Raw genomic sequence first — 24,924 nt, forward strand, 5'->3', positions numbered from 1 at the left:
TTGGCTTGTCCTTGATGTGTCCTTCTTGCAGTACCAACTACACTGCCTGGTACAAGGACCTGTTTCTTCAAGATTACTGTAAAGATCCTTGCAAGACAGTGATTTGACATTTCTCTGTTTGGACAGTGTTCATATGTAGGCAACAGACACCACATGTTAATACACGTAGGGAAATAAAAAAAAAAACTGCACGGAGAGAATCCACTTTAATCAGAAGACTTTTTTTCTGAAAAATATCAAGCTCAAATGGGGAGGGTGTTTAAACTCCTCCAACATGCCAGCACATTGAGACAATTGATCATAAATAAAGCTATTATACAAAATATATTTCTTAACACTATGATGTCAGTATTAATTAGGAGCTTTGACAGAATGTGCACATCCTCAATGTGAAGACAGTGACTGTGCTTTTTCCTAAGACTGGCATGCAGAACAAAAACGTAGCCAAATTCACTTGAAAACATTACATATAGTACAGTTATTCAGATGGCAAGTAGTGCAGATGTGGGCAGACTGCTTCAAACTGCAGCCCTGCCTCACAGTTGCATTAAGGAGAACCTGACAAAGAAGGTTTTTTTTTTTTTTTTTTAAAGAGAAAGGAACCAAAAAGAACTGTGATTCATGAGGAGGCTGACATATGGTGGCACTTTAACAAGGAGTTCCTGTCAAACCCAGTTTTTGATGCATTGAGATGACGCGCCAGTCATGCCAGGCTGAACGGTGACTGTTAACAGGAGAGAAATTAAACGTTCACTAACCGTCTTCAGAGTAAATAACTAAACATAAAGTCACAAATACACATTCAGTCTCAGCATTGCAGACAGGCATTTCATAACTATGGGTTTGTACACACTGTACACAATGACAAAAATACAAGAAAAAAAACAAATCAAACCGAAATAATATAAAAAAGGATAAATGGTGGTTCATGGGTTAAAAGACAGTAGTTGGTTTAGCAGCATTGTTCTTTTTTCACATAAATAAAAGCCCAACAGAACTCTTTTTTTTATCGCCTGACCACCTGTGTGGTCACTGCAGCTGCCCTGGGGGTTGGTCTGGTACACTAGAGCCATTTTAAATGTGGTTGGTTGCGTGAGAGGGGGTGAAAGGGCAGGGTTTCTCTCTCATCCTCCACATGTCACATCACAGCCATCACTGGGGCACACACACAACTCGGGCTGGGGTTAGTCGACAACATCAGAGAGGCCATACTCCATAGTTTGACAATAGAAAATAGTAGGGCTTCAGAACAGCATACTTTGTCTTCTGTTCTTGCCATTTCCTGAAGGAAAGGAAATGAAAGGATAGAGAGAGAGAGAGAGAGAGAAAGAGTGAATATCTCCTTGAATATGTTTAATAAAGTGAATACGCTAAAGTAAGAAATTATCTGTAACTAAAGATGTATTTAGGCTCTAAGGTGATCTGCACCTGTCTCTGGGAAGGCAGAATTCCGATAGCCTGGATCCTTTTGCAACTGAATCTCCTTTAGTGTAAATAAAGATAAACCTGTTGAGGAAAGGTGGATGTGTTAAACAAAGCAGCATAGATAAAAAAACATTTGTAACCATTGATACCAGAACACCCTGACACAGTCTGGAGTGTGAAATACACCACATCTATTTATCTCTACCTCATAAACACTACTGCACTATACTAAAATATAAGTGTATTTTGTGAAGGTATTTCCAGATACACTTGAGAGGAAGCCCTGAGCCTCGACAGGAAAAGAAGGAAAAAGACCCCAACTCCGCTGAATTGTCAGAGAGAGAGAGAGAGAGAGAGAGAGAGAACACTCACTCTCTGGTAGTGCTTGCACATGAGCGCCCAAACTCCTGAAGTACGGCTGCTTCATTCCCTCCTCGGCCGAGATCCTCTGCTTGGATTCATACTTTTTGAGGAGGAACAACACACAGTTACTGAAATTCTGTCTCGCATGAATGAACAGGGTTGCTAGAGGAGTGCACTCATCCATCCATACACATGCAGGATAGTCATGTTTAATCTTGTGACATTCCTTTTAAGTTGTGAATGTTTTACGAATGCTGAATAAGTAACTAAATCAGCTCTTTTTAAGATATTTTATGTAAATGAAACTCACTTTTAAGAATGACAACAGCAGGTCAATCCCATCTATGTCCAGTCTGAAAAACAAAACATAGTTAAGTACACACCATAGAGGAGTATAACACTACACTTAGCCTCATCTTATGTTGCGATCATTTGTTTGTTTGTTTATTTGTTTGTTGGTCTGTCGTATTTTAGAACAGCATTAGGTTAGTAACTGGTATTACTTTAACCCTGCAAACAGGCTTGGCTAAAAATGGGAAACAAATTCAGGAATCTAACAGGATATCCTGGTAGGAAGTCAGACACACATGTGCACTCACACACATGCCGGCGGAAAAGACAATATCACTGTCAAAGGGGCGCTGGCTGGGCTCTGTTCACCCTCTGATGCCAGTATTTATATTTTAATATAACATGATAAGACTACTCATGGACCCAATGAGGGTTTAGCTGAAAAACTGAAGCATGGCATTGGAGCATGAACATGATTTGACATTGCATTTCCATCTGTCTTAGCAGAGGAATTATTAAATTCATACATTCTCAATGTTAGCATCAGACCGACTCTGGTGCCTACCTGGGTGCGTGGTTGATGAAAGGCTGGGGCCTGTATTTGGGGAAATTGTAGGACTTGAATTCATCCATGGTGGTAATCCCAGGCCAGGTCACCTCAGTGGGAGTTCCTGTGGGCGAGGGATCAGTCTGCTTTAATGTTTGCAAACCGCAGAGAATGAAGGCAGTGCGCACACAACAAGTAAACGCCATGCCAGTGCTGCTGGGGAAAAAAAATTAAGGAGATGTCTTGCATTGCCTAGTACAGCCAGCAGAGGTCTCCACTCACCCAACAGCCGAAAGATGAGGTGCAGTTCATCCTCCACCGTGGACCCTGGGAACAGGGGCCTGCCAGCAGCCATCTCATAGAATATACAGCCGACTCCCCTTAGGAAAGAGATGAGGGATTATTATTGATAAGGGCTGTTGAGGTTCTTTGATATAAAATTTTGCATCACTAAAGATGGGCAATCTTGATCTGCCTTTTGGGCTGTTATGTGTAACTGACTCATAAACAGGCTTTGAATTATTGACGGGTAGTAAGCACATTTGGCACAACTGCACTGTGATTCAGTGACTGAACGGCAATGTTAGGAATATGACATTGAATGCTTACTCAGGTAAAAAATAAGAACTCTGGAATGCCAAATGCAATTACTTGCTTATTTTGACAAGTGAGATACTATTTTATGGATGTGACAGAAATGCACACATTTTAATGGGTTTATCATTACGTTCATCACTTTCATTACATTACACTTTCAGACATTTTGACAAGATAAATACATTAGATGTATTATTCCTTAATGCCATTTTCACATACTGTATGTAACAACATGGACACATCAAATGTGTATATTTATTCAAGACGTAAGAATGTTCGAAAAACAAAAAAACAATAATATTTCAGCAAGAATATATTCAGTCATTCTGCTTCACTATCACTGTGCAAAACTGATTCACAGACTGCAAGATTTTGTTTAAGACCTGAAGACCCCATCTGGCAAACCTGTGGCCAAATTATCCTGCCGGCAGTCGAAACTAGCCTAATAGTTTCTAATTATGGAAGCGAAGATTCCGTTAAAAACAAAACAGTCTCTAAGGATCTGAGAGAATGCTCTTTTTTGCCTCAGCGTGTGTGTGTGTGTGTGTGTGTGTCTGTGTGTGTGCGCGCGCTTGTGCACGTGTGTGTAAACCTAATAGTGGATTTAGAACACTAGAGTAATACCTTTCATCATTTACATAATCTGCGGTTAATTAGCTAACTAATTAACAGCCTCAGACTCGCCTTGCAAAAAAACAAAAAATAGCAGTCGGCACTGACTCAAATCAGCCAGTTTGTGTCTTGTTTTTCATCTCTGTGCTTTTTCACCTCAAAGGAAATGGAACACATAAATGACAATGAGCAAATACATGGTTAAGATGGGAAAAAAATGTGAAGGCTATTTTGCAATAAACATTGTAATGTATATATAGCAGAATAAAGAGCAGCCGATTTAAAGAGAAAACTATTTATATGCCTCCTGGTGATAAGATATTCAAGGGCAATATTATTTCTTCCCCAATTACAGAGGCTTTTTGCCTAATATTACATAAATGTCTGAATTTAAAAGGCTGACTGAAGTCCTTAAAATGCATGTTGAATGATTGTCTTCCTGTATAGTGCAACACAGTACTAAGGATTTTAACACTTATTCCCTGTGTTAAAAATTGTACTTTACATATTATCCTGATATTAAATACACCATTCTATATTATTGTCTCAAAAGGCAAAAGTTAAAAGACAAGCCAGAGTTGAAGCTTTAGATAGCAAGCTAACTAATGAGCAAGCTAATGAGCTACACACCAGTTCATAATAACTTCTCATTTAATATATGTTATGAAAATGAACTCTTTGAAAAGGGCTATAATTAGCGGTCAAGATCCAGTGTTCATTTTTGGTCTATGGTTGGGTTACAACGGTCTTGAGCCTGTGTGAAGCTCTTACCACATGTCAATCTGTGTGGAATACTCAGAGGAGCCCAAGAGCACGTCTGGGGGCCTGTACCATAGTGTCACCACCTCATTTGAGTACGTCTTAGTAGGGACCGATTTTGCTCTGGCCAAACCTGGCAAAAAAAATATATATATATATATAATACATTTAAATACATGACATATGAACAACCTTTCTCTCGGCAGGACAAACAACAAGGAAAACTATTAATTAATGCTGGAATCAACAGCTGCAAGTCACCAATTTACTCTAGCGTGTAACCGTTATAGACTTGTGTTGAGGAATTACTGTTCGTCACTAAGCTCAGTAAATACTCCCATTGTTTGGCAGGAAGCAAAAAAGCATCCATGTGCTTCAGCTAAATGGACAGCAGGAATTTCTTACTGGTTAGAAAATGTTAAGCGCATGACACCAACAAGAAGCCCTAATTCCTAATGAATCCCTTGGTCCTGCTTAAAACATGTGCTTGTGTTGAAGAGCTGGTTTGAAAATTCGTTTGGAACATAACATGGTCTTGAATAGGTGACACAATAGCTGCTTGTTGGTGCTCTCACCAAAGTCTGCCAGCTTTAGCTCCCCTCTGTCATTGATGAGCAGGTTCTGAGGCTTAAGGTCTCTGTGGAGAACTTTCCGGCGATGGCAGTAAGCCAGACCACGTAGGATCTGATACAGGAAGATCTAGAACAAGAGAGACAAATACAAGCCATTTGAACACATAACAGATGAAAAAAAAAAAAACAGTAAATAAAATTTAAAAAAAAACACACACACACATTGGAATTGGAGCATTAACATTTACACCGATGTGCATTTTGCGATTGTCGTTTCACCTCGATGAGACATGCTTTGTTGGATAACCTTCCTGGTTACACAATTACAAAAACTGAAGACACAGTATATCAGACAAACACTTACAGTCGGTCAAGTACGCAAGTACGCATTGAGCTTCATGGCACTGAGCCTCACCTTCACATTTTGCATACTCATGATGTTCCCACAGTCGTCCATGTACTGCTTAAGGTCCTTGTCCTGCAGAGGGTGTTAAAGGTCTAGGTGAAACTACAAACAAGCTAGAGGTAACAGGCATTAAGACTCGACCACATATTGGGCTGGGTATCGATCTAAATCCAGAACAACAACACACTGTGAGTAACCTCTGTAATATGTGTAATGATAAGTAAGTTCACATGGAGCACCTGATATATGGATATGGATATTGCTGAGTGAATTAATAATTAGGTCACAGGTATGGTGGAGAGAAGAATACATGTCTCTTACCAGGTACTCAAACACTAAAGTGAGGGACTTCTCTGTGTGGATGATGTCGTGAAGTGTCACTATGTTTGCATGCTTCAGATCCTTCAGTAATGACACTGTCAGTGACGAGAGAGGAAATAAAAAAATAAATACTTTTTTTTACATGAGCGTGAGAAGGAAAGAGGGAGAGAGGGACATCAGGAGTGATAAAAATGTTGTGTTTTTTTCAGACAGGATGAGGGATGACAACCAGAGGGGCACAACTGACATTTGAATAATCTCTCAGGAAAGCATAAACAAAGATGCCCCACTTACGCTTCTTTAACTCTAGAACTTAAATGTCATCCAATGACCAAATCCACAACTCATCCGTTTTTTTTTTGCATAGTTTTTTGTCAATGCGCTGTGACACCCGGTGCATTTAAAAAAAATTAAACATTCATTAACTTTAACCCGAATCATTAAAATGTTACTTGATTACTAACATGCATCATCAAGACCCCTTCATTAAAGAAGGGTTGTTTTATGGGTCTGTGGCATTTAGAGACTGTTTTTACTGGCACGGATTGTGCTTGCAGTTGGCACACCTTCCCGAATAGCGGTGCATGGAGCTCCCTCTTCGTGCTCTAGGCGAATCTCCTTCAAGGCCACGAGATTGTCTGTCAACTTGCTTCGCCCTTTGAAGACGGTAGCGTACGTCCCCTGGGGAGACACAAGCAACAGCTCATTTTAAAAACCATGGTGAATACAAAAGGGATATGTGGTGAAGCAAAGAAAGTGGCAATTTAAAATGAAGTACATATCCACTTCAGTACCTATTAAAATAATCATGAAGTGCAAAAGACAAGAAGTGCAGAACTGAATAAAAACAAAACTTTCCCACCTCTCCAAGTTTGTCCAGTTTTATGTAGGTCTCCAGTTTTCCAAATCCTATTTCAGACTGAGACAGAGAGAGAGAGAGGATGATGTTAGAGCTGGCAAAACTTATCCAGAAATCAAGCAAAACAACAGATAAACAGATAAATGCTTCTTTAAAAAAAAATTCTTCCAAGCAGGTTTCTGATTTCCTGTCTCTGAATAATTTGCTAGGCGCTAAGCAGTCTGGTTTTAAGAGTGTTCATTCGAATGAAATCTATCTGTGACTGAAGCATTACGAGTAGCAAAGGACTCTGCTCAGTTCTGATTATACTACACTTGTCAGTGGCCTTTGATACAGTGACCATGACATCCTCCTCCCTACGCTGGGAATTTCAGGGAAAGCACACAGCTGGTATGAATCGTATCTCAGAGGACATTCATTCAGTATTTCTTAAATATCAAAATCTCAACACCTCTCCACAGGTGTACTGCAGGGATCGGTACTTGGGCCCCTCTTATTTTCTATCTACACCACTTCCTCAGGTGAAATCATCAGTTCCCATGGGTTCTACCATCACTGTTATAGGGATGACAGTACCTTCCTGCCAGATGATTCCACAATATTGACTTGAATTTCTGCATGTGATATTTCAGTTTGGATGAGGGGTCGACACCTTCAGCTCAATCTTTCAGAAACTGAGCTCCTGGTATTCCCAGCTAATCTGGCTATCACACAAAATATTAACATTCAGCTTGGTTCATCTTCATTTACCCCAACTAAAACTGAACAAAACTTGGGTCTTATAATTGATAACCAGCTTCATTTCTTGAATTAAGCACCAGTTTATTTAGATGCCATAATTCAGCGCTATACTTGACCATTTCGCTCCTCTGATGAGCGTCTGTTGTCTTCTCTCAGCAAGAGATCACAGTCAAGACTCTTTTCGTTCGTGGTGGAATGATCTACCTAGTGCTGTCTGTGCCAGTGACAGCCTTGATACATTCAAAAAGCATTTAAAAATCATCTGGCTAATTAGTTATTTAGTTTGAGGCATACCTTATAAATATAATAATGATCGTGATATTTTCTTAATTTTCATTATTATTATTGTTATTCACTGATTGTATTTTAAATTGATCATTTTGTTTTGTGTAATGTTTTCTAAAGTTTTGGAAGTCGCTTTGGACAAGAGCGTCTGCTAAATACCTTAACCATAACCATAACCACAACCTTAAACAAATTCTTATAAATTCATAGGATTTAAAACAAATCTTGACATGGATTGGTAGACATGCTTCAAACGGCCTCAGCATGCCTGCAAATCATCCACTGAACAGCAGGGGGCACACAATCTTAGGTGTCATAGGATCACATATGTACATACACCCCACCCTACAGCCCCTCTTTCCCAGTCTATGCACTCACATGAAAATGTAAGAATGCAAACATATTCTAATGAAGCCTCTCTCTTGCTCTTGGTCCTCATACACAAAGCCAACCATACATGGGAAAAGCTGGGAAAGAATAGACACTAGGGGTGGAAATTGTCACAGAGGCAACGATACCATACAATCACGATATTTGGGCCAAGATAATGATAATATTGCGATTCTTTACATTTTACGATACAGCATGCATTGCGATTCGATTCTGCGATACTATGCGATTTATTTCTCTCATGTATTGTTTTTCGTATACTGGGAGTCTCTGCAGCCATCTTGGCGCGGAAGATTTGTTCTGGACTCTGACTTGCTTTCAAAATTCTGCTGTGACACAGGAGAAGAACGAGGTCTTGCACAACATTGTGGAATTCAGAAGCAATGTTATCCAAGTAGACGTTTTTCTCCCACCTCTAATAGACACCCTTAGAAAAGTGTGGCAAAGGACCTTCAAAGGCCAACTTCATCAATTAATCAATCACAGTTAGTAATACGAGATGGGTGAGAGGGAGGGGAGTTGAGAGATAGGGGAGTTGAGAGAGAGAGAGAGAGAGAGAGAGAGAGAGAGAGAGAGAGAGAGAGAGAGAGAGAGAGAGAGAGAGAGATAGAGTAAGGGTGGGGGGGGTCATCAAACACATGAACAATAAGGGTGGGAAAAGTGTGTGACAGTAGTCAGAAAGAGACACATACACAACATAAAGGTGTGCAAGCAGGGTGAGAGCGAGAGCGAGAGAGAGAGAGAGAGAGAGAGAGAGAGAGAGAGAGAGAGAGAGAGATGCACAAGAGAGGCAGCCCAGTCTAAAGGAGGCGACTCACCAGAGAAGCCCTGCGAGAGCGACGACTCAGAGGCTGGTCAAACTGATGACTGATCATCTGCAGCTTCTCCAGGTATCCGTCTGGGAGCCGGATGTCAACCGGCAGAGACAAACGCTTATTCAGGTCCTAAAAAGGCAAAACCAGACACACAGACCATGAGCTGCAAGCAAATGTTCTTGTTAGACAGCTATATTTTCCTCCATGCGAACATTACCAAGGCCTGATAAAAGCTAGGCATCTAAGTACAAACAGAGAAACACACAAATCTGAATACATCCGGGTGTACCAAACACAGAAATCACAGAAATTATAGCATATCACTGAAGCCTTAACTAAAAGAGGCCCCTTCACACAATCTCTGAAAGGAGTGTAAAAACTGCATTCCTGACGCAGTAGGTTTTGACTGTTTGAACATTAATATTCTTTGACTGTGTATATGTCTGCAACACATCCACTTAAGAATTCGTGCCTCCAAATGTTAAGCTGTCTGAGCGGTGCACATACAGCTTACATAAATGTTCTCATGTCTGCTGATCAGTGATTTTAAGTGACTCTTGCACATCTCCTCATGCCCTGTGCTGTCCCATCCAGCAGCCTATGCTGGTAAACCGGCAGGGGAACCACATGTGCATATGAAGAGTAGCCAGAGAATCACTGTTTCCGGCGCAAGCCCAGAGAGGGATCAGTCATAAACCCTGGACATAATGACATGTTATGTAACCCACACACACCCACACACACACAAACACACACACAGACACAGACACACACACACAAACACAACCAAACACACTCAGCATGCTTCCCCCTCATACCATTCCTCTCTTTGATAGATTACCGTTAATCCCGCTCTCTGACCGGCTTAGGTCCAGCGCGCCCCATGCTGAAGTAACCATGGTGCAGACGTGTGTGCAACACTCACACATTTACGCAACAGCGCATACATGACATTTCAATAGTCACCAGGAGAGCAGCACTGCATCAGCCACCAACCAACGTCTAAACCCACAGTGCTTCATGTTTTTAAGTAGTGGTTGCGATGAAATCCATCACGCCTGAACTTCTTTATGGTTGTATGGGGTCTGCTCTCTATAAACAACTTTAGGCTAATAAAACTAAGAAAATGCCAAACACTTGTGCCACTGGTAGTCAAGACAACATTTTCATAAAGAGTCAAATATTTCCAAATAATTAGATGCGTTCATTAAAATTAAGTCTTATATTTAATTCAGACTGATGCACTTTAGTACCAACTACTGAGAGGTAGGGCTCGGGTTGTAGACACTTGGCTCGAAGTAGCCTCACTGCCGCTATCTAGCTTTTAATTAGGCATTCCATGTCCTGGGTGACGAAGTCCTGTCCTGACCCCCCCCTGTGAGGCCACCCCCCAATCAGCTCCTCTTAATCTCTTACACCCCAACCAATCTGGACTGTGTAACAATAATCCTGGTGATGTAATCCCTCCAAAATAAATAAATAAATACATCAGCCTCGTCTTCACTGGCTGGTTTTGAACTGATGCCTTGGCAATTCATGAAGATGTACTGTACCAGCGATCGTTTCTATGAGGGCTGTATTAAACAACATTACCTAATGCCTTACTTAATATGACAAAACATCTACAATGTTAAATGTTGAAATCTATACTATCTATTTGCTTACCTAATGGATAATGTTTCCAAATACAAACTAATAGTATTGGTTGCATTAGCTCACCAACACACACAACGCAGTGAGTGCTGTATTGCTATTCAGAGCACATAACAAAACATATACAATGTTAAATGTTGAAATCTATACTATCTATTTGCTGGCCTAATGGATTATGTTTCCAAATACAAACTAATAGTATTGGTTGCATTAGCTCACCAACACACACAACACAGTGAGTGCTGTGCTGCTGTTCAGAGCACTTACTTAAGAAACTTAAGTTTAGAAACCCTATCAAAATTTCAAGATTAAGACAAAGTGGATCTCATATATGGTCTGCGTTTCAGAGGAGCATGCAGACTTCTGAACATGTCATGTCAAATGTTCAAGGGACACACACACACACACACACACACACACACACACACACACACACACACACACACACACACACACACACACACACACACACACACACACACACACACACGAGACATACATACAGACGCCTGCACACACAACCAAATACACAGCATGCTTTCTTAATGCTCTGCTGTTTCACTCATGACTAGAATTGTGATCTAAGTTTGGACATCCCCGATCCGTGAGCTTGGAGACAAAGCATTTAGGCAGCGTTCTTAGTCACTGATGTTGGTTTCAGCCAGTCATGTATGGTCCTGCTGGCAATTAGTAGCCCATGAGAGGATTATGTGGTCTTATAGGGACATGTGAACAATGTGTTCCGTGGGTAAACATCCTGGAGTGCGGTGGACTCAAAAGCCATCTTTATGTCATGCTGGCAGAGGAAAATGAGCTGAGCTGAGGCGAGGTGGGCTGGGAGACTCATGTCACCGTTTAGGGCAGGGCTAGCTGTGCATAGGGCTAGGGCTAGCAGGGCTAGCTATGCATGCCATTGAACTGGAGGCGTGGGGTGATGGCAGGTGGGGGATGGGTATGGGCATGTTACTGAGCTGAACATGTGATGAGCACTCGCTCGGGCGAAACCCACCGCAGCAGAGATCCGTCGGCCGCCCCTGCTCCTCAGGCACACACCCGTTGGGGACTGCACCTCCTCGGAGGACGTCCCGGAGGTCTGGTCGCTCTCCCCGTCCGAGCCCATCTTCTGGTTCTCGTGCACGATGCCTGGAGAATAGCAGTCGGCAGTGAAAATGGTCCCATAAATTGACAGTCCTCATATTTGTTTCTTCAGGATTTTATATTTAATTAAGAGACACAAGAGCCACCAGCATGGCTTATTGAGGGTTGTTATTAGAATATGTACTTGACATACAACACATTCAGAGAGGGACATATGTATGTATGTACATAAACATATTAATGTGGCGGTGTGATGCCAGAGAGATCGAGGAGGATGGATTACCTAAACGGCCACCATTGCGGGTTGCCGCCGCAGGAATACCCAGGCCATCCCCTATGACGCTGTGTGGCCGGCGAATGGGAGGCTTCTTGAAGGAACCGGCGTACTGGTTCAGGAATGAATGGACACTGTGAGAGGAGGGTGGCCGTCCGTTTCTCACCGCGGGTTCTGCAAGAGGAACATAAACCAGCATCAATCAACCTGCTAAACATTCTGCCAACTCCTGAGAAGCTGCAAGCAAACATGTATAAAGATTCAAAAAGTGGCAAATTGCTGCATGCCGTCTCTTTAATGTACTTCTTAAGAGATGTACTCTGAGTGTGCTCTCCTTATATCACTTCTATTTCACTTCTAAACGTTTACTTAAAAATCTGTCATTACCAAAGACCAGTGTAATGACATCATTATCAAAGACCAGTGATCATTACCTACTAATTATCTTTCTGTCAACACAAAAGGCATTGCACAGCTCTCCTCTATACCGTCACATTCTTTAAAAGGTGGCTACTAGCCTGAGGCCGTTTAGACATTGACAAAATATACCATTCTGGTCAAACTACTACTTAACTCCTTTACTGCTGTGGGGATTTAACAGCACAGAAATGTCGTTTGAATGACAATATCCTCCTACATACGACTGAGAACTACTTAATTTCCAAACAGACTAAGTGGGAGGAAGTGATCGTTCTTTAAAACACAATCACCACTGAGTCGGGTTCCGGCATATGGCTGAATTGGATGTAAGGGAGTTGAATCTCTATCACAGACCTCTGTTTTCAAGTCAAGCTGTCCATCTCCCTCTCAAAGCACAACTGCGGCTATACAAAACGTTGCATAATAAGATACTGGGTAGGCTTTCTAATACATCTTAAACTACTCAGCACTACTCAGAGTTTATCCTCCAAATTCAATTTGGGGCCCTGGACCCTGGATTTATAAGGTTATGGGAAATTCTTAAGACAATCTGGGAAATGTAAGAGAACTGTCAAACAAACTCCAACGGTTGCCTGCTGCAGATCTACTGTATAGTACACTTCTGAGTGATATAGCATCGAGTTATATGAAGACTTATTTGGATTTCAGGTACAAAACTGAAATTCATATGGAGTCATTTGCTAAAGTAGGTCAGGTAAAAAAGTTCCTCTGGTTGTAGAGTGGATTCCATAGAGTAATACCACAAGCTCAGAGAGAGAAAGAGAGAAGAGACTGAGAGGAGGCTGAAAAGATTCCCATTAGGCTTTAACTCAGCAACCAGAGGGACTGAGGCGATGTCATGGAAACTCTGGAATGTTCAAGAGACCCCAGTGCCACGGCAACGCCATGGTAACATTTGATAGAAGAGCTTGTCAGCTGTACCAACAAATGACCTAAGAGACATACTTGAGCTTGCAACAAAAAAAATCCTTTATGCTCAAGGCGCTGAAATCAGATTACTTAAGGCTACCTTTTATGCCACCTTGATTTAAAGCATTACACCCACACAAACGGAGATGGGTTCCTGCTCAGTTTGAAAATGTCACTACACAAAATGTTGCCAGTTCAAAATCAATGTTAGCAGGTGCAGCCAGCTAACCAGTCTCATGTCCTGGCAAATGGCCATGCCAGTGAGCGGGGGTGGCATTATTCTCTTGAACTTCCCCATCCTACCCGAGAGAGCTGCCGCCTCAGCAACAGAACTGAACCTGACTAGGTACAGAGCCAGTAGATCAGCACCAGGTCAGGGCGGGCAGGACAGACATGGGGGTTGTGGTTGGGGGGGCATGTGTGGAATGTGGAGGGCAGAGGGTGAAAGGTCATGGACACAGTGGCCGCCAGGGCACTCACCGCTGTCCTTCAGGGCACTCTCCTCGATTGTCATGTGCTCGGCCAGCTCGGACAGCGATTCCTCTGGCGCGTGGCTCCCGTGCAGTGTCAGCGCCAGACGCCGCTTGAACTTCTTCATCTTCTCCATTGAGCTCAGGGGCAGGGGGGGCCTGCGGGGGGGGGCACACACAAGGGAGGGAGAGAGGGGAGGGTATAGGAGTTAGCATTAGCATAACCGCTGCGGGGGACGCCTAGACAGACACACAAATGTCATTCACTGCAGGGCTTCCTGCTGATTCATGGAGCGTGGTGAGACTGGTAGGACTAGTCGAGTGGGTTGATGACGAGGTGAAGTTGAATGACGAAACAAAACACACCGCTGCTTAGACAACTGAAGCTGACTTCATGTTTTTTGCAAGCAGGACCATGCCTGTGGCTTTCAGAGAGTAACACACCTTTTACCAAATATAATGATACACGGCAATGGATAGCGCTCAAAAAGTTACACATCAAATTCATAGCGCCGTCTACACTAAAAAAGTTGGAAAATATTTCCATAAGCACACAAACACACACACACACACACACACACACACACACACACAAACAGACAAGAAACTACTGTGCCATCCAATCAGGTGGAACCGTAACAAAATGGCCTTGCATCTTAGATATACTTCTTTGTGTTGGCAGGAGAGCTCTTTCAGGCACAATACACATAAAGGTGAAAGGAGAGGGTGCAAGGCTTTATGGCTTAATTACAAGCGCGCCTTGACTGGCCTCTGTGGCCTTGCCTTCTACACAACAAACTCCCAGGGAGACGCAGGCCTACTTGTCACTTAGCCAGTTAAATTAGTTGAAAATGGATGGATGCGTCACGGGTGTGTCATTTGTGAAACACCGTGGCACATGAACAAATAAAAGCAGATGGCTAACTGGAGGGATATATAACTTCAGGGAGGCTCTCCTGTCAAAGCACATTTCATCTGTCTTCATATGCGTGCTGACACCGTGGACGTAGTTCATCTTCCAGAGGCAGGGAGGGAAAGTGGCAGTGAAGGAGAGACCCAGATAGCGGATGACTCCAGAACAGGGCTGCATCCATTCCAGAAATGAGTTCCTATTAGGATGCCCTTCCCTGCCTTTTGCATCACTGGTGTACACAGTGGAAATGGAAGAATTCACATGGCAGAATAAGTAATGTTAAGTAGATATAAAAATGCAACCACTGTGGAACCCACTGCATGGCTGCTAGGAGAACTAAACGAGGCTTGTATATTATGAAGTTCAGAGAGAAACGCTGGCAGATGCTTCATTGTGATACCTACAAACTGAGATCGCTTGGGGCAATAAGTGTAAACCTTGGCCTAACATCACAAACAATTTCTTTCTTGGCAAAGTTAAAGAGGCAGAGGATGTATTAGCTCCTGCAATTGTTCCTGAAGCATTCCCCCGAAGAATGACAAAATACCTCAGAAAGGCCTTCCTTTCAATGACACTGGCACTGTTGTTATGGCAACACTCACTGGCAGAGCTGCAATGCACAGCTCACCAGACTTTAAAGATCTCCCCATTCCTTCAAACCTCCTCTACCCTCCGCTTACACAACTGTGACTGCAGCGGAGAGGGTGTACAAATGAAGAAGGAAGAAGGAATGAAGCAGAGGTGAGTGTGAGGAAACTAATAAAAAGGTGAGGTGAGGGAGAAGAGGAGGGAAGGGATGCAATAAGAATGGAGAAAAATGAACTAGTGAGCGCAGGAGGAGAGATAAGGTTGTGTGGGTGAGTGGAAGGGAGGGAGAGAAGGAGTGAGGAGAGAACAGAGATGCTCGACTACAGATCAGTGCCTCCCCTCCTTAATCCTGGTAGGCAGGAGACGTACGCTCGGATGAGGCCATGTTCCCTGACTGCTCTAGTTAGCACCGCGGCGGGATGCGGAGCAGACTGGGAGCGTTCGGGGGCTCTTCCGAGCCCAGCCAAATGGAAGCCACTCATTGCGCCGGAGGGAAGACAGAGAGTGAATGAGTGAGTGAGAGAAAGAGAGCGAGAGAAAGAGCGAGAGAGAGAGAGAGGGCTGGAGGATGCTGGGATTGGAGCGGAGGTGACCCAGTGGAGGCCATCAGCATCCCAGCCTGTGGTGCTGTCCCACTTACGCTGGGGAAGTGTCACAGTGGCAAGGCTGTGGCTGCCGGGGCCAATTCATTAAGTGAGCCACACACACACAGGAACTGGAACACGGGCAGGAAGGGGAGGTGAACTCATGTTGACCCTTTCCAGAAGTCCGTGACATCCAAACAGTGTCAAAGTAGTGGGCTGAGCATGGTGTGTGTGTGACGTGAGGTAGTCGTGATTGTGAAAGGCGGGCAACATTTTAAAGGAAAATACACTTGCGTACACGCACGCATGCATGCACACACACACACACACACACACACACACACAAACACAAACACATAATGGACAAGCACAATTGTATGACGGTTGAAGAAATGCACAAAAGACAGATATTTAGCAAATGCGGCTTTTTTAAAACTTGGGTGTGAATTAATTCTGCCTTGCTCTATTTAATAAGTCAAAGGGGATGCAAGCGGACAGACACATACTGTCTCTCCCAGCGGAGAAATATACAAAAATAAACTCAACAGAGCACTATTTGAGCGCTAGCTCAAGTATAAGACACCACATAGGCTACAAGTTTTTTTTTTTTCGCAATCTGTAGTCTAATGGTTTTAGAATAAGAAAAATCATGATATGCGAAATGTCAAGTCATGCGAAGAGAAGATCATTTTTAAAATTCCCTTTAAACAATTAATACAAATGTGAAATTCCTGGATAAAAATAAACAAATCAGCCTACTCTGGGGGCAAATTAAGAGCTAAATCCAGGGGATATCTTTTATAATTCTAGCACATCACCAAACAGAAGCCACGCCATGATCAAGATAATTCCTTCTGACAAATGTGATATGACTGGGCATGGACAGACATGGATGGATTAGCTTCCAAGGATGGAGAGGGTGGCAACAGGGTTGTCACCCACCTCAAACATTATGGCATTCAGAATCTCTGAAACGGGCTGCCATGGTAATGGCCTGTCGTATACGGTCAAACAATTACAGGTGTGTTACCCTGTGACTAACTATATGAAGCAGAAGAAATCAGAAAAAACATCATCGGCTGATGAGGAACACGTGAAAAAAAAACACTAAAGGTAAATAAATAAACTTTCTGAAATACTCCGCAGTATAACTGACAACATTGCTCCAAAATAAAAATCAACAGCATTGCACCGTGGCTATATTCCAAAGGTGTTTTGAAAGCTGACAGGTTTTTTTCTGGCGCTGAGTAAACATGCTAAAAAACTGACTTTTTCTAATCCTTCTAAAGCCAGAGCAGATCAAAAGATAACAAGCGAAGGATGAGAGCCCAAGTAGGATGTACTCACCAACAGTTGCATACAAAGAAACCACTAATCTACACCTCCACAGCCACAAGCCTCCATCCAGTCATGTCTTTGTCATAGGCCCCAGAGCTACACAGCTGCATATTTAGCTGGATTGCCATTCAAATAATTCACATATTTTAAACACATTCAAGAAAATGCATGTCTTCATCAGCTGTGTTATGCGAATTAAAAATGGACAATTGCCTAATCAAGGGAGGAGTTGTTAACAGATGTAGGTTCAAAACATAAGGTTGGCAGTGCAACTTTACCAGAAACATTTATTAAAAAAATAATTCCGATTTAAATTTTTCAACCTTAGTCACATTATACCCTATGCTAATCCAACCCCATTTAGCTTCAGCTTGGCCTCTGCCTGAGTAAAATGTGAAATGCTGATCATAAGCAAACACACTTGCTAATATTCATGTTACGATTTCAGGATAATGGTCTTATGTTGTAACTGAGTACGGGTATGCCTAGAGCCTTAAAACACAACTAGCCCTTTAAATTCTTGAAGAAAGTTTCAAAGCATCGGTCGAATTAATTTGTTTCCAAAAAAAGGGATTGCAAGCTCGGGATTGATTAAACTCTAACCCTCTTCATTACGCTGTAATGGGCTTTGGAGGCTAAACTAAACTCTGAAAGTGTTTGAGATTGGGAAACAGCCATTCACCTTCAAAGAAAACAAAAGAAAAGAAAACACATGAGCACAGGAGCTCGGAGGCACAAGACCTGTAACTGGGACCGAAACAGGAGGCTAGACATTTCATCCTAATTTGATTTGGATTTCAAACTGGCACTGGACTTCCATGTAAGTGGCCAAAAGCCTTAATGCTGTTAATGAGAACAGATAACAGTGAACAACACTGATGGCATTCACTACAAATCCCCATACTGAAAAACTACCATAGGACTACCTTGTACTTGGAAAATGGAAATGATTTATACAATTCATTGCTTTCTCAAGGCTACCAAGTGTGTTGTGTTGCACTACCTGGTCTGCAATGCGTTTAACCCAAATGGCATTCAATATAGCCATACTGGCACTGCACAAAGAGACACACAACACACAGGACAGTATAGTTCAAAGATGTGACAAATTACCATCTTTTTGTATCCCCAAATATTAACAAGAGCACACAAAAAAAAGTTATATCCTTGGCAGTGGTATAAAATATGCAAAGGGAACATGAGTTCTATTTTCAAGTTCATTGTCAGCGCTCAGGCCACTCCAATTATTTTGTCCATACAACTAATATAGAAACAGGAAGAGTTCATATTCGTTGCTATGTATAGATAGGAGAGTCGTAAGTGGCAGAGCAGCTGTTCCTCAGGGAGTAGTGACATATTAACCTTCAACCAGATGTCCTTGGTCCGTCCATTTAACATGAGCCCTCATATATGCTTGTGTAAATGCACACACACACACACACACACACATGCATACACATACACACACGCCTTGACTCAGGCCCACCACAGAATGTACCCTGTGCATAGTGCAGCAGAAATAACTATGCACATATTTGCATGCACACACCCACACACAGAGGAGAACACATCACTCCTAATACAGCACTGACATACCCAGACACACACACAGGACAACAGAGAGCACACATAAGCTCACAGGCATGCACGCTTCGAGTACACATACACACACCACAAGGGCTTGCAAAAACCCATCTGATATGTGGAGCCTTGGTAATTCTGCCCCTCCTCAGATAGGGCAGACATGACCACAGCTGCTGTCACTCGCACCACACGGGTCAGGTTACCTAACCAACCTAAACTCCAAGGCCCTCGCCATAGAAACACATGGATGTGTAGAGTCAAAACAAAGTGTGCCACCTGGCTGCTCTCTGGCTGGAATCTGCTGACCCTCTGCATTGCCCTAGCTCTGTCCCTTGTGGCCCCACAATCAGAAAACAAGACACTGCACACTTCCATACAAGTACTGCTTTGGCGGATAACAACAGAACTTTCAACTCAACCAGTGAATGTTTATATACGCCTCAAAATATATGCCTTATTTAGCATACATTTCATCAATCATACTGGGTGGGAATTAGTATGCAGAAATGAAGCAATAACATTAGACTGCCAATGCTGCAAGTTTGTATTATATACAAATTGGATATTCAAATATAGGGGGGCTTCACCAACTGAATTTCCAATAGAGGTACGGCTCCCAGTCAAACCACCACCAGAGTCGTTTAAATTGATTTAGGCTACTTTGCCTACACGTCGAAAGGAAGCAAAACACAGATGACTAGTTGAAAACACAGAATGGATTCCTACTCTGCCTGCTACCTCAGCTAGTCCCAGAACAATGCTGGATAACATAATGTGTATGCTACTGGAATTTGAGACGGTATGCACTGATGAGGGGATATTTAGCAGACCTATTTAATGAAGTTCACGGTGCAATTCTATGACACCCTGGCTTGTTTTGGAGACAGAGATGTTTACCAAACAATTAAAGGCTTCACAGCAGATAGCAACGACATTTAGCTTCGTTGTACTCAAGTCTGAGGTCAACGTACATTTTTGTATCTTACGAATTTTCAGAATCGAACAGAACAGTTGATAACCCGCACAAAACGGCCAGTGCATAAATAAACGTAGTTTTTAAGGAATCTGATAAAGAACTATATATTTTTTCTCAGTTCGCCAACTTGTGACCAGCAGCAACTGGAATGCCAAGAACAGAACTGCGAAGAGCGCTCACCAGAAACGATATGCGCTGTTCCGACCACTATCCCCCACCTCGGAGCTTCTTCTGAGGCCGGATGCCGTCTTTCCAGCCAGTCACCTCAAAAACACTGTGTTTTTTGTCTTCGCGTTGCCTATGCTGACAGAAAAATCACCGCGAGTGTGTCACACAAATGTCCGCAGACTCAGCGTCGTGGAGAACAACTCAATGAAACTATGTGTTACTCCGCTGTGGGTGGCTGGGTGCTCTGAACGACTTGAGGTTGATAACGAGGGAGAGAGAGAGTCCGCAGGCTTGGTGGTGACGCCTTTACCCTGACGCGACATCGACCGGATTGTACTGACTGAACAACATATCTCAGTTGCAAATGGACGAATAGCGCCCCCACCAACCACGGTTAAGTGTGCTTCACAGCAATGCTGTAGTTCAGTGCCGCTCTCTGCTGTCAACATCTAGGGTAGATTTTGACCCGCTCTCTGTCGATTCTACAGCATCTTCGTAAAGTGAACGTAAGGGATGTGTTTTGTCGCGTCTTACATAACCGTATTTCTATCTATGATCTCACAGAGGCTACAACCGATTTCAATTATAAACGAGTAATTCAGATAGCCAATGGCTGGAGGGGGAAAAGTTGCTCTCAGTTGCTCATTACAAATCTCAGTTCACTGTAACTGAACAAGCTGAAACATGCCCCCACTACTAATACCTCAACAAAATGGAAAATAATAGCCTCTCCCTGACAAACCCTTGAGTTCATGGAAACAAAAAATGGTGTAGTGGTTCAATGCAAAAGCTGATTAGTCAGAGATGAGAGATTTTGAGAGACATATTCCTTTTTTTCTTGCATCATAGAAAATACAGATACACATACAGACGCAGATACATATGGACATGTACCAACCCCCCCCCCCCCCAACACACACAAACTAACCCAAATCCCACAGTCCTTCTATGTGGTGGATAGCTGTTTCTACAACTTACACATTCACTCATATGTGGTTTTCAGCTAGAGCGCAGGTGAAAAAAATACTTAAGCAAACATAGACCTGCATAGTTTCTAGATGGAGGGCAGCGGCACTAAGCGAGCTGCCTTGTTGTGGGGGCCCAACACAACCCTCCTTAAGGGCACAGATTCAACCCAAACATCCAAATGCTTTCCATAGACAGTAGGTAAATCTCACCTCAAATTAAAATCCCTGACTCTCTTTTTGGAGAAGCCTATTTAACACAAATCCTTGAAATACTCATGAAATAACTAAAATGGTCAAAAACCTTAGATTTTGTCAAACTAGCAGGGTAGTATTCAGTTTTTCCCCCCTGGTCTTTAAACTTTCACACACCTGTTACATTACGCCGTCACATCACAACACTGGATTCATGTTGTTATATCTTTCCACTGAGTGACCATGTGAAATGTAAATTGATGCATTATTCTGAAAGTTTAGAATTTAGTTAAAAGTGTTTTCTGGAATAACAATGAATACAACCTGACTATAGTGTCCCTTTCAACAGTTCAACAGCTTGTGTCGCAGTTGCATTTGAACAAACTGCTAGTGATCCTCATGTTTTTTTTAAACACCAGGGATATCTGCCCACTGGACATGTCCAGGAATTCCTCCTGGGATCCAGTTTGCCTTGATGACAGAGCTTACTGATATGGAGAGGTCTGTAGAGCATGTGCTGACATGTATTTTTTTTTTTTTAAATCACCAGCCATTTTCCCTTTCTCTCATCCCTTATTGATTGTTTGTCAACATAAGTAGAATAGGACATTGACAAGAGTTATTGTCACTTTAGTGATGTCTTGAACTGTGTTAAATACATATTTGCTTGTTGGAGTCATCGAGAGAAAAAAGACAAACTTGACTAAATGCCTGTATTTCTTACCAGGAATCTATTTTTGCATTTTTCAGCACTACAGTCATCAAATAGCTAGCCATATTGGTGTCATATCCAAGACTGCTGTTCTCATAGCCTATAGGTCTGTTTGTTCTCATGTGAAGTGTGAGACATTCACATGTATGGTGTCTTATCCCCAGCTACCCATCTCTTGTTTGTCTGTTCCCTCTGCTCCTCCCCTCTCCTTTCCTTGTTGGATCGCCAGAGCTGACCTCCTAGTAGTCGCCAGCCCCACCTCACAGGAGTTCTCCCTCAAGTCTGAGCTCCATTCACTTTTGTTCTGCAATCCCTCTGTGACACGGACACGGCTCTGAAAATGTCCTGGACACATCCGGCACTTCTGGCTTTGCTGGCCATCCTTATCGCCTTGACATGTGAGTATGATAGAGACTCTTTGCGACTGGGGACAGCGCTCTCCTGGTGGAGTTAGGCAGGGGTTTAGTAGATGTGGAGTTGGTCAGCAAAACAGAATTGTTTGGAATATGGCAGCTGTTTGGATATCTGCATGATGTAATGATGCATGTTTTTTTGCATTTTGTTCTGGGGCAGATTGAATGTATCGTTGATTTATATTTGAATGTATATTAGATAGGTATTGGAATAACTGTTCAAATGTCAGATGCCAATCAACATTATCTGCGTGACTTTTACAGTGTCCAATGAGGCTGACAGTGCATCTGTGTCTGATGATAAGCCAGACTCCAAGGCAGCTAGCCCACAAGGTGATAACAGCAGCCCGCTCATCGTCTTCTCAGCTTCCCCAAAACTTTATTTTCCAGTGTTCTCATCTTCATGCTGTTCACCCTAGGTGCAATGAAGAAAATCTTCATGCCCGAGGCGGACGCGTTCAACTTTTTCAGACGGCGGACTAGGAGGGGTGTGAAGTCCCAGGATGAGCTTGATGGTGAGTTTTCCCCCAGTTTTGCTACAGTTGCAGATTTGTCAATGAGATGAAAAGGATACTTTGGCATCATTGCTTATCACTGTGCATGAATGTGCTTCTTTTCTTTTTTGTCTGTGAGTGTTTTGCTCTGAAAGAAGAAAGTGTGTGTCAACTGGAAGAGGAGCTCAGGCTCCACAGGTGCTTTTCCTGAGCCAGTACAAAAATGCAACAGGGCAGCTCTGCAGGCAGAAGCAGGAGCCACAGGCCAGCATGGTGCAATCAGCCCTCCCCTTCTCTCTTTGCCCCTTGTCTGGTCAGATTAACACATAACAGAGAATGGATCACATGCCCAATGCTCACTCATTGCATAAGCGCATGACCATGAGGGGGATACATTTACACCGTCAGAATTCATAAAAACCTACTTAATGAGTTGATTGTTTTTGTGGGTGGTGCCACCGAGTGGTCGGTATGAGATGCCCAAGTAAAAATGACATGCCGGGGGTGAAATGCAACCCATTCTATATCATTCTATAGAGGAAAATGGTGCATTCAGACAGTAAATGACTCACTGTGAAAGTGGTTGAAAGGTGGTAAGATTGCCCCAGGGTAGTTGAGACAGTGTTTGGGAAGAGAGGGAGAGGGAGAGGCAGTGGCCATCTTGTCACATAAAGTATGTTGACCTCAGAGCCTGTGCGCCAGACATCACAGAGGCTGCCCAGGGGAACACACTCCACAACCAAATATTTGATCAACAAGTGGCCTTGGAGTACCGTGCCTATGAAATTTAAAGCAAATACCAACAAACTGTCTGTTTAGGCTCCCTCTTTATCTTCATCAACGTGATGCCTGGACATGTCTGCAAAACTATGCATATCAGGACATGTTGTTTGGAACTTTGGAGGCAAACAGAGGTGACCCAACCTGTGGTCTGAGAAGGTCAGAGTTGAACGGCCTGACTCTGCATCTGCTTCAAACAAGAATAACATTTGTAACTTTTTGTTGTCTAACTTTCTCATTTTGGCTTTTACATTCTGACTTTGATGGTAGAGTACAGTCTGACATGACATGTTGAATCAGTGTGTGTAGTATGAGGAAGCAGGTCAAAAAGTAATCAGTGGGAATTTGTCTTAAATTAAATTGCTCTCTGTCTATCTCCAATTCCTGCAGTTGAGCAAAGGCAGGTACTGGCTGCAGATGAACGCAAAAGGGAATACCACGAGAACCAAAGAAGCAAATTTGAGAACTATGCCGAGGAGGAGGGAGACGGTAAGCTGTTATAATACATCATTTAGAGTGATTGAAAAAGAGCTATTATATAGCATCATTTAGAGTGCTTGAAAAAGACCAGTCAATGGTCACACCCGAGAGCATTATTTATAGATTCAGTTCAGTCCATCCAAAATGAACAGATGAAGCTGATATAGTAAATGTCCTGTGAACTTTGACCCTACAGAGCAGGATGAAAGGTCCCGTGAGGGCGGCGAGCAGTGGCGAGAATTCAGCTATGATGGCCAGGACCAATAATACAACATGAATACAACCGCAACACCATCTGATGAATGACAACCATCACAGAGGAAAAAAACAAGGAGCAGGCGTAAACTATAGAGGCACTAATCTAGAAATGGTGCATGTTTAATAGTGACGCAATTTGAAACCTTATGGAATATGATACGCTTATAAATAAGTACTTGTAATAAACTAACATCATGTATGTAATGTAAACAGACTTATCAGAACTGAAGCTGTACGTAATAAGGCTTATAGTGCCATACACAAATCATTTGTATTTGATAGTAGGAGATCAGTATCTAAAACATTGATTTAACTTTATTCAGTACCATGTGTTATTTTCAGTGTTGTGTCCTTCTTATCTTAACTAGTCAGCTAAATGTAGTCTTATTTTTTGCTTTTGTTTTCTTGTATATCAGTTGGTTACTTCATTGTAAAGATAGGTCCTGGAGGTTGGGACCAACCATTACTAAATCTATGACATCTATCATAACTAAAATGACTTCTAGCAAAGTAGAAATTTAATCCTGTCCATGTACATACCATATTGTGTTCTGGCCTAATGGTTTAAAATAAACTCTATGGTCTGTATGGTTTGACTTTTCAATAAACATCAGGTCCCTCAACAAAATGTACATCATCCACACCTCC

The 24,924-nt window shown here is 42.5% G+C and overlaps 2 protein-coding genes across 5 annotated transcripts; one reads left to right on the top strand and one right to left on the bottom strand.

The window, feature by feature from the left end:
* Positions 1-187: 187 nt before the first annotated feature.
* Positions 188-20,229, bottom strand: LOC105888481 (cyclin-dependent kinase 17-like). The gene is made up of 17 exons (XM_012814211.3): positions 19,992-20,229; positions 13,839-13,987; positions 12,018-12,182; positions 11,646-11,779; positions 8,987-9,112; positions 6,756-6,812; positions 6,460-6,574; positions 5,894-5,988; positions 5,582-5,644; positions 5,170-5,293; positions 4,607-4,727; positions 2,909-3,006; positions 2,645-2,750; positions 2,099-2,141; positions 1,798-1,888; positions 1,429-1,506; positions 188-1,282 (listed from the first exon to the last, which is right to left on the bottom strand). Exons 2-17 carry the CDS (start codon positions 13,963-13,965, stop codon positions 1,245-1,247), a joined length of 1,581 nt encoding a protein of 526 aa, XP_012669665.2. The 5' UTR covers positions 13,966-13,987; positions 19,992-20,229; the 3' UTR covers positions 188-1,244.
* On the top strand, positions 14,628-24,864 carry ucmab (upper zone of growth plate and cartilage matrix associated b). 4 transcript variants are annotated; one of them, XM_031565089.2, is made up of 7 exons: positions 14,628-15,482; positions 21,559-21,640; positions 22,016-22,249; positions 22,529-22,597; positions 22,684-22,779; positions 23,929-24,027; positions 24,215-24,864. In XM_031565089.2, exons 3-7 carry the CDS (start codon positions 22,192-22,194, stop codon positions 24,283-24,285), a joined length of 393 nt encoding a protein of 130 aa, XP_031420949.1. In that variant the 5' UTR covers positions 14,628-15,482; positions 21,559-21,640; positions 22,016-22,191; the 3' UTR covers positions 24,286-24,864. The 4 variants fall into 4 exon arrangements, with proteins under 4 accessions (XP_031420949.1, XP_012697934.1, XP_042563291.1 ...); XM_012842480.3 differs by having other exon boundaries at positions 22,081-22,249; XM_042707357.1 differs by having other exon boundaries at positions 21,559-22,249.
* Positions 24,865-24,924: the final 60 nt, after the last annotated feature.

The sequence above is a fragment of the Clupea harengus genome, chromosome 3 (genome assembly GCF_900700415.2).
Source record: "Clupea harengus chromosome 3, Ch_v2.0.2, whole genome shotgun sequence".
Taxonomy (NCBI): domain Eukaryota; kingdom Metazoa; phylum Chordata; class Actinopteri; order Clupeiformes; family Clupeidae; genus Clupea; species Clupea harengus.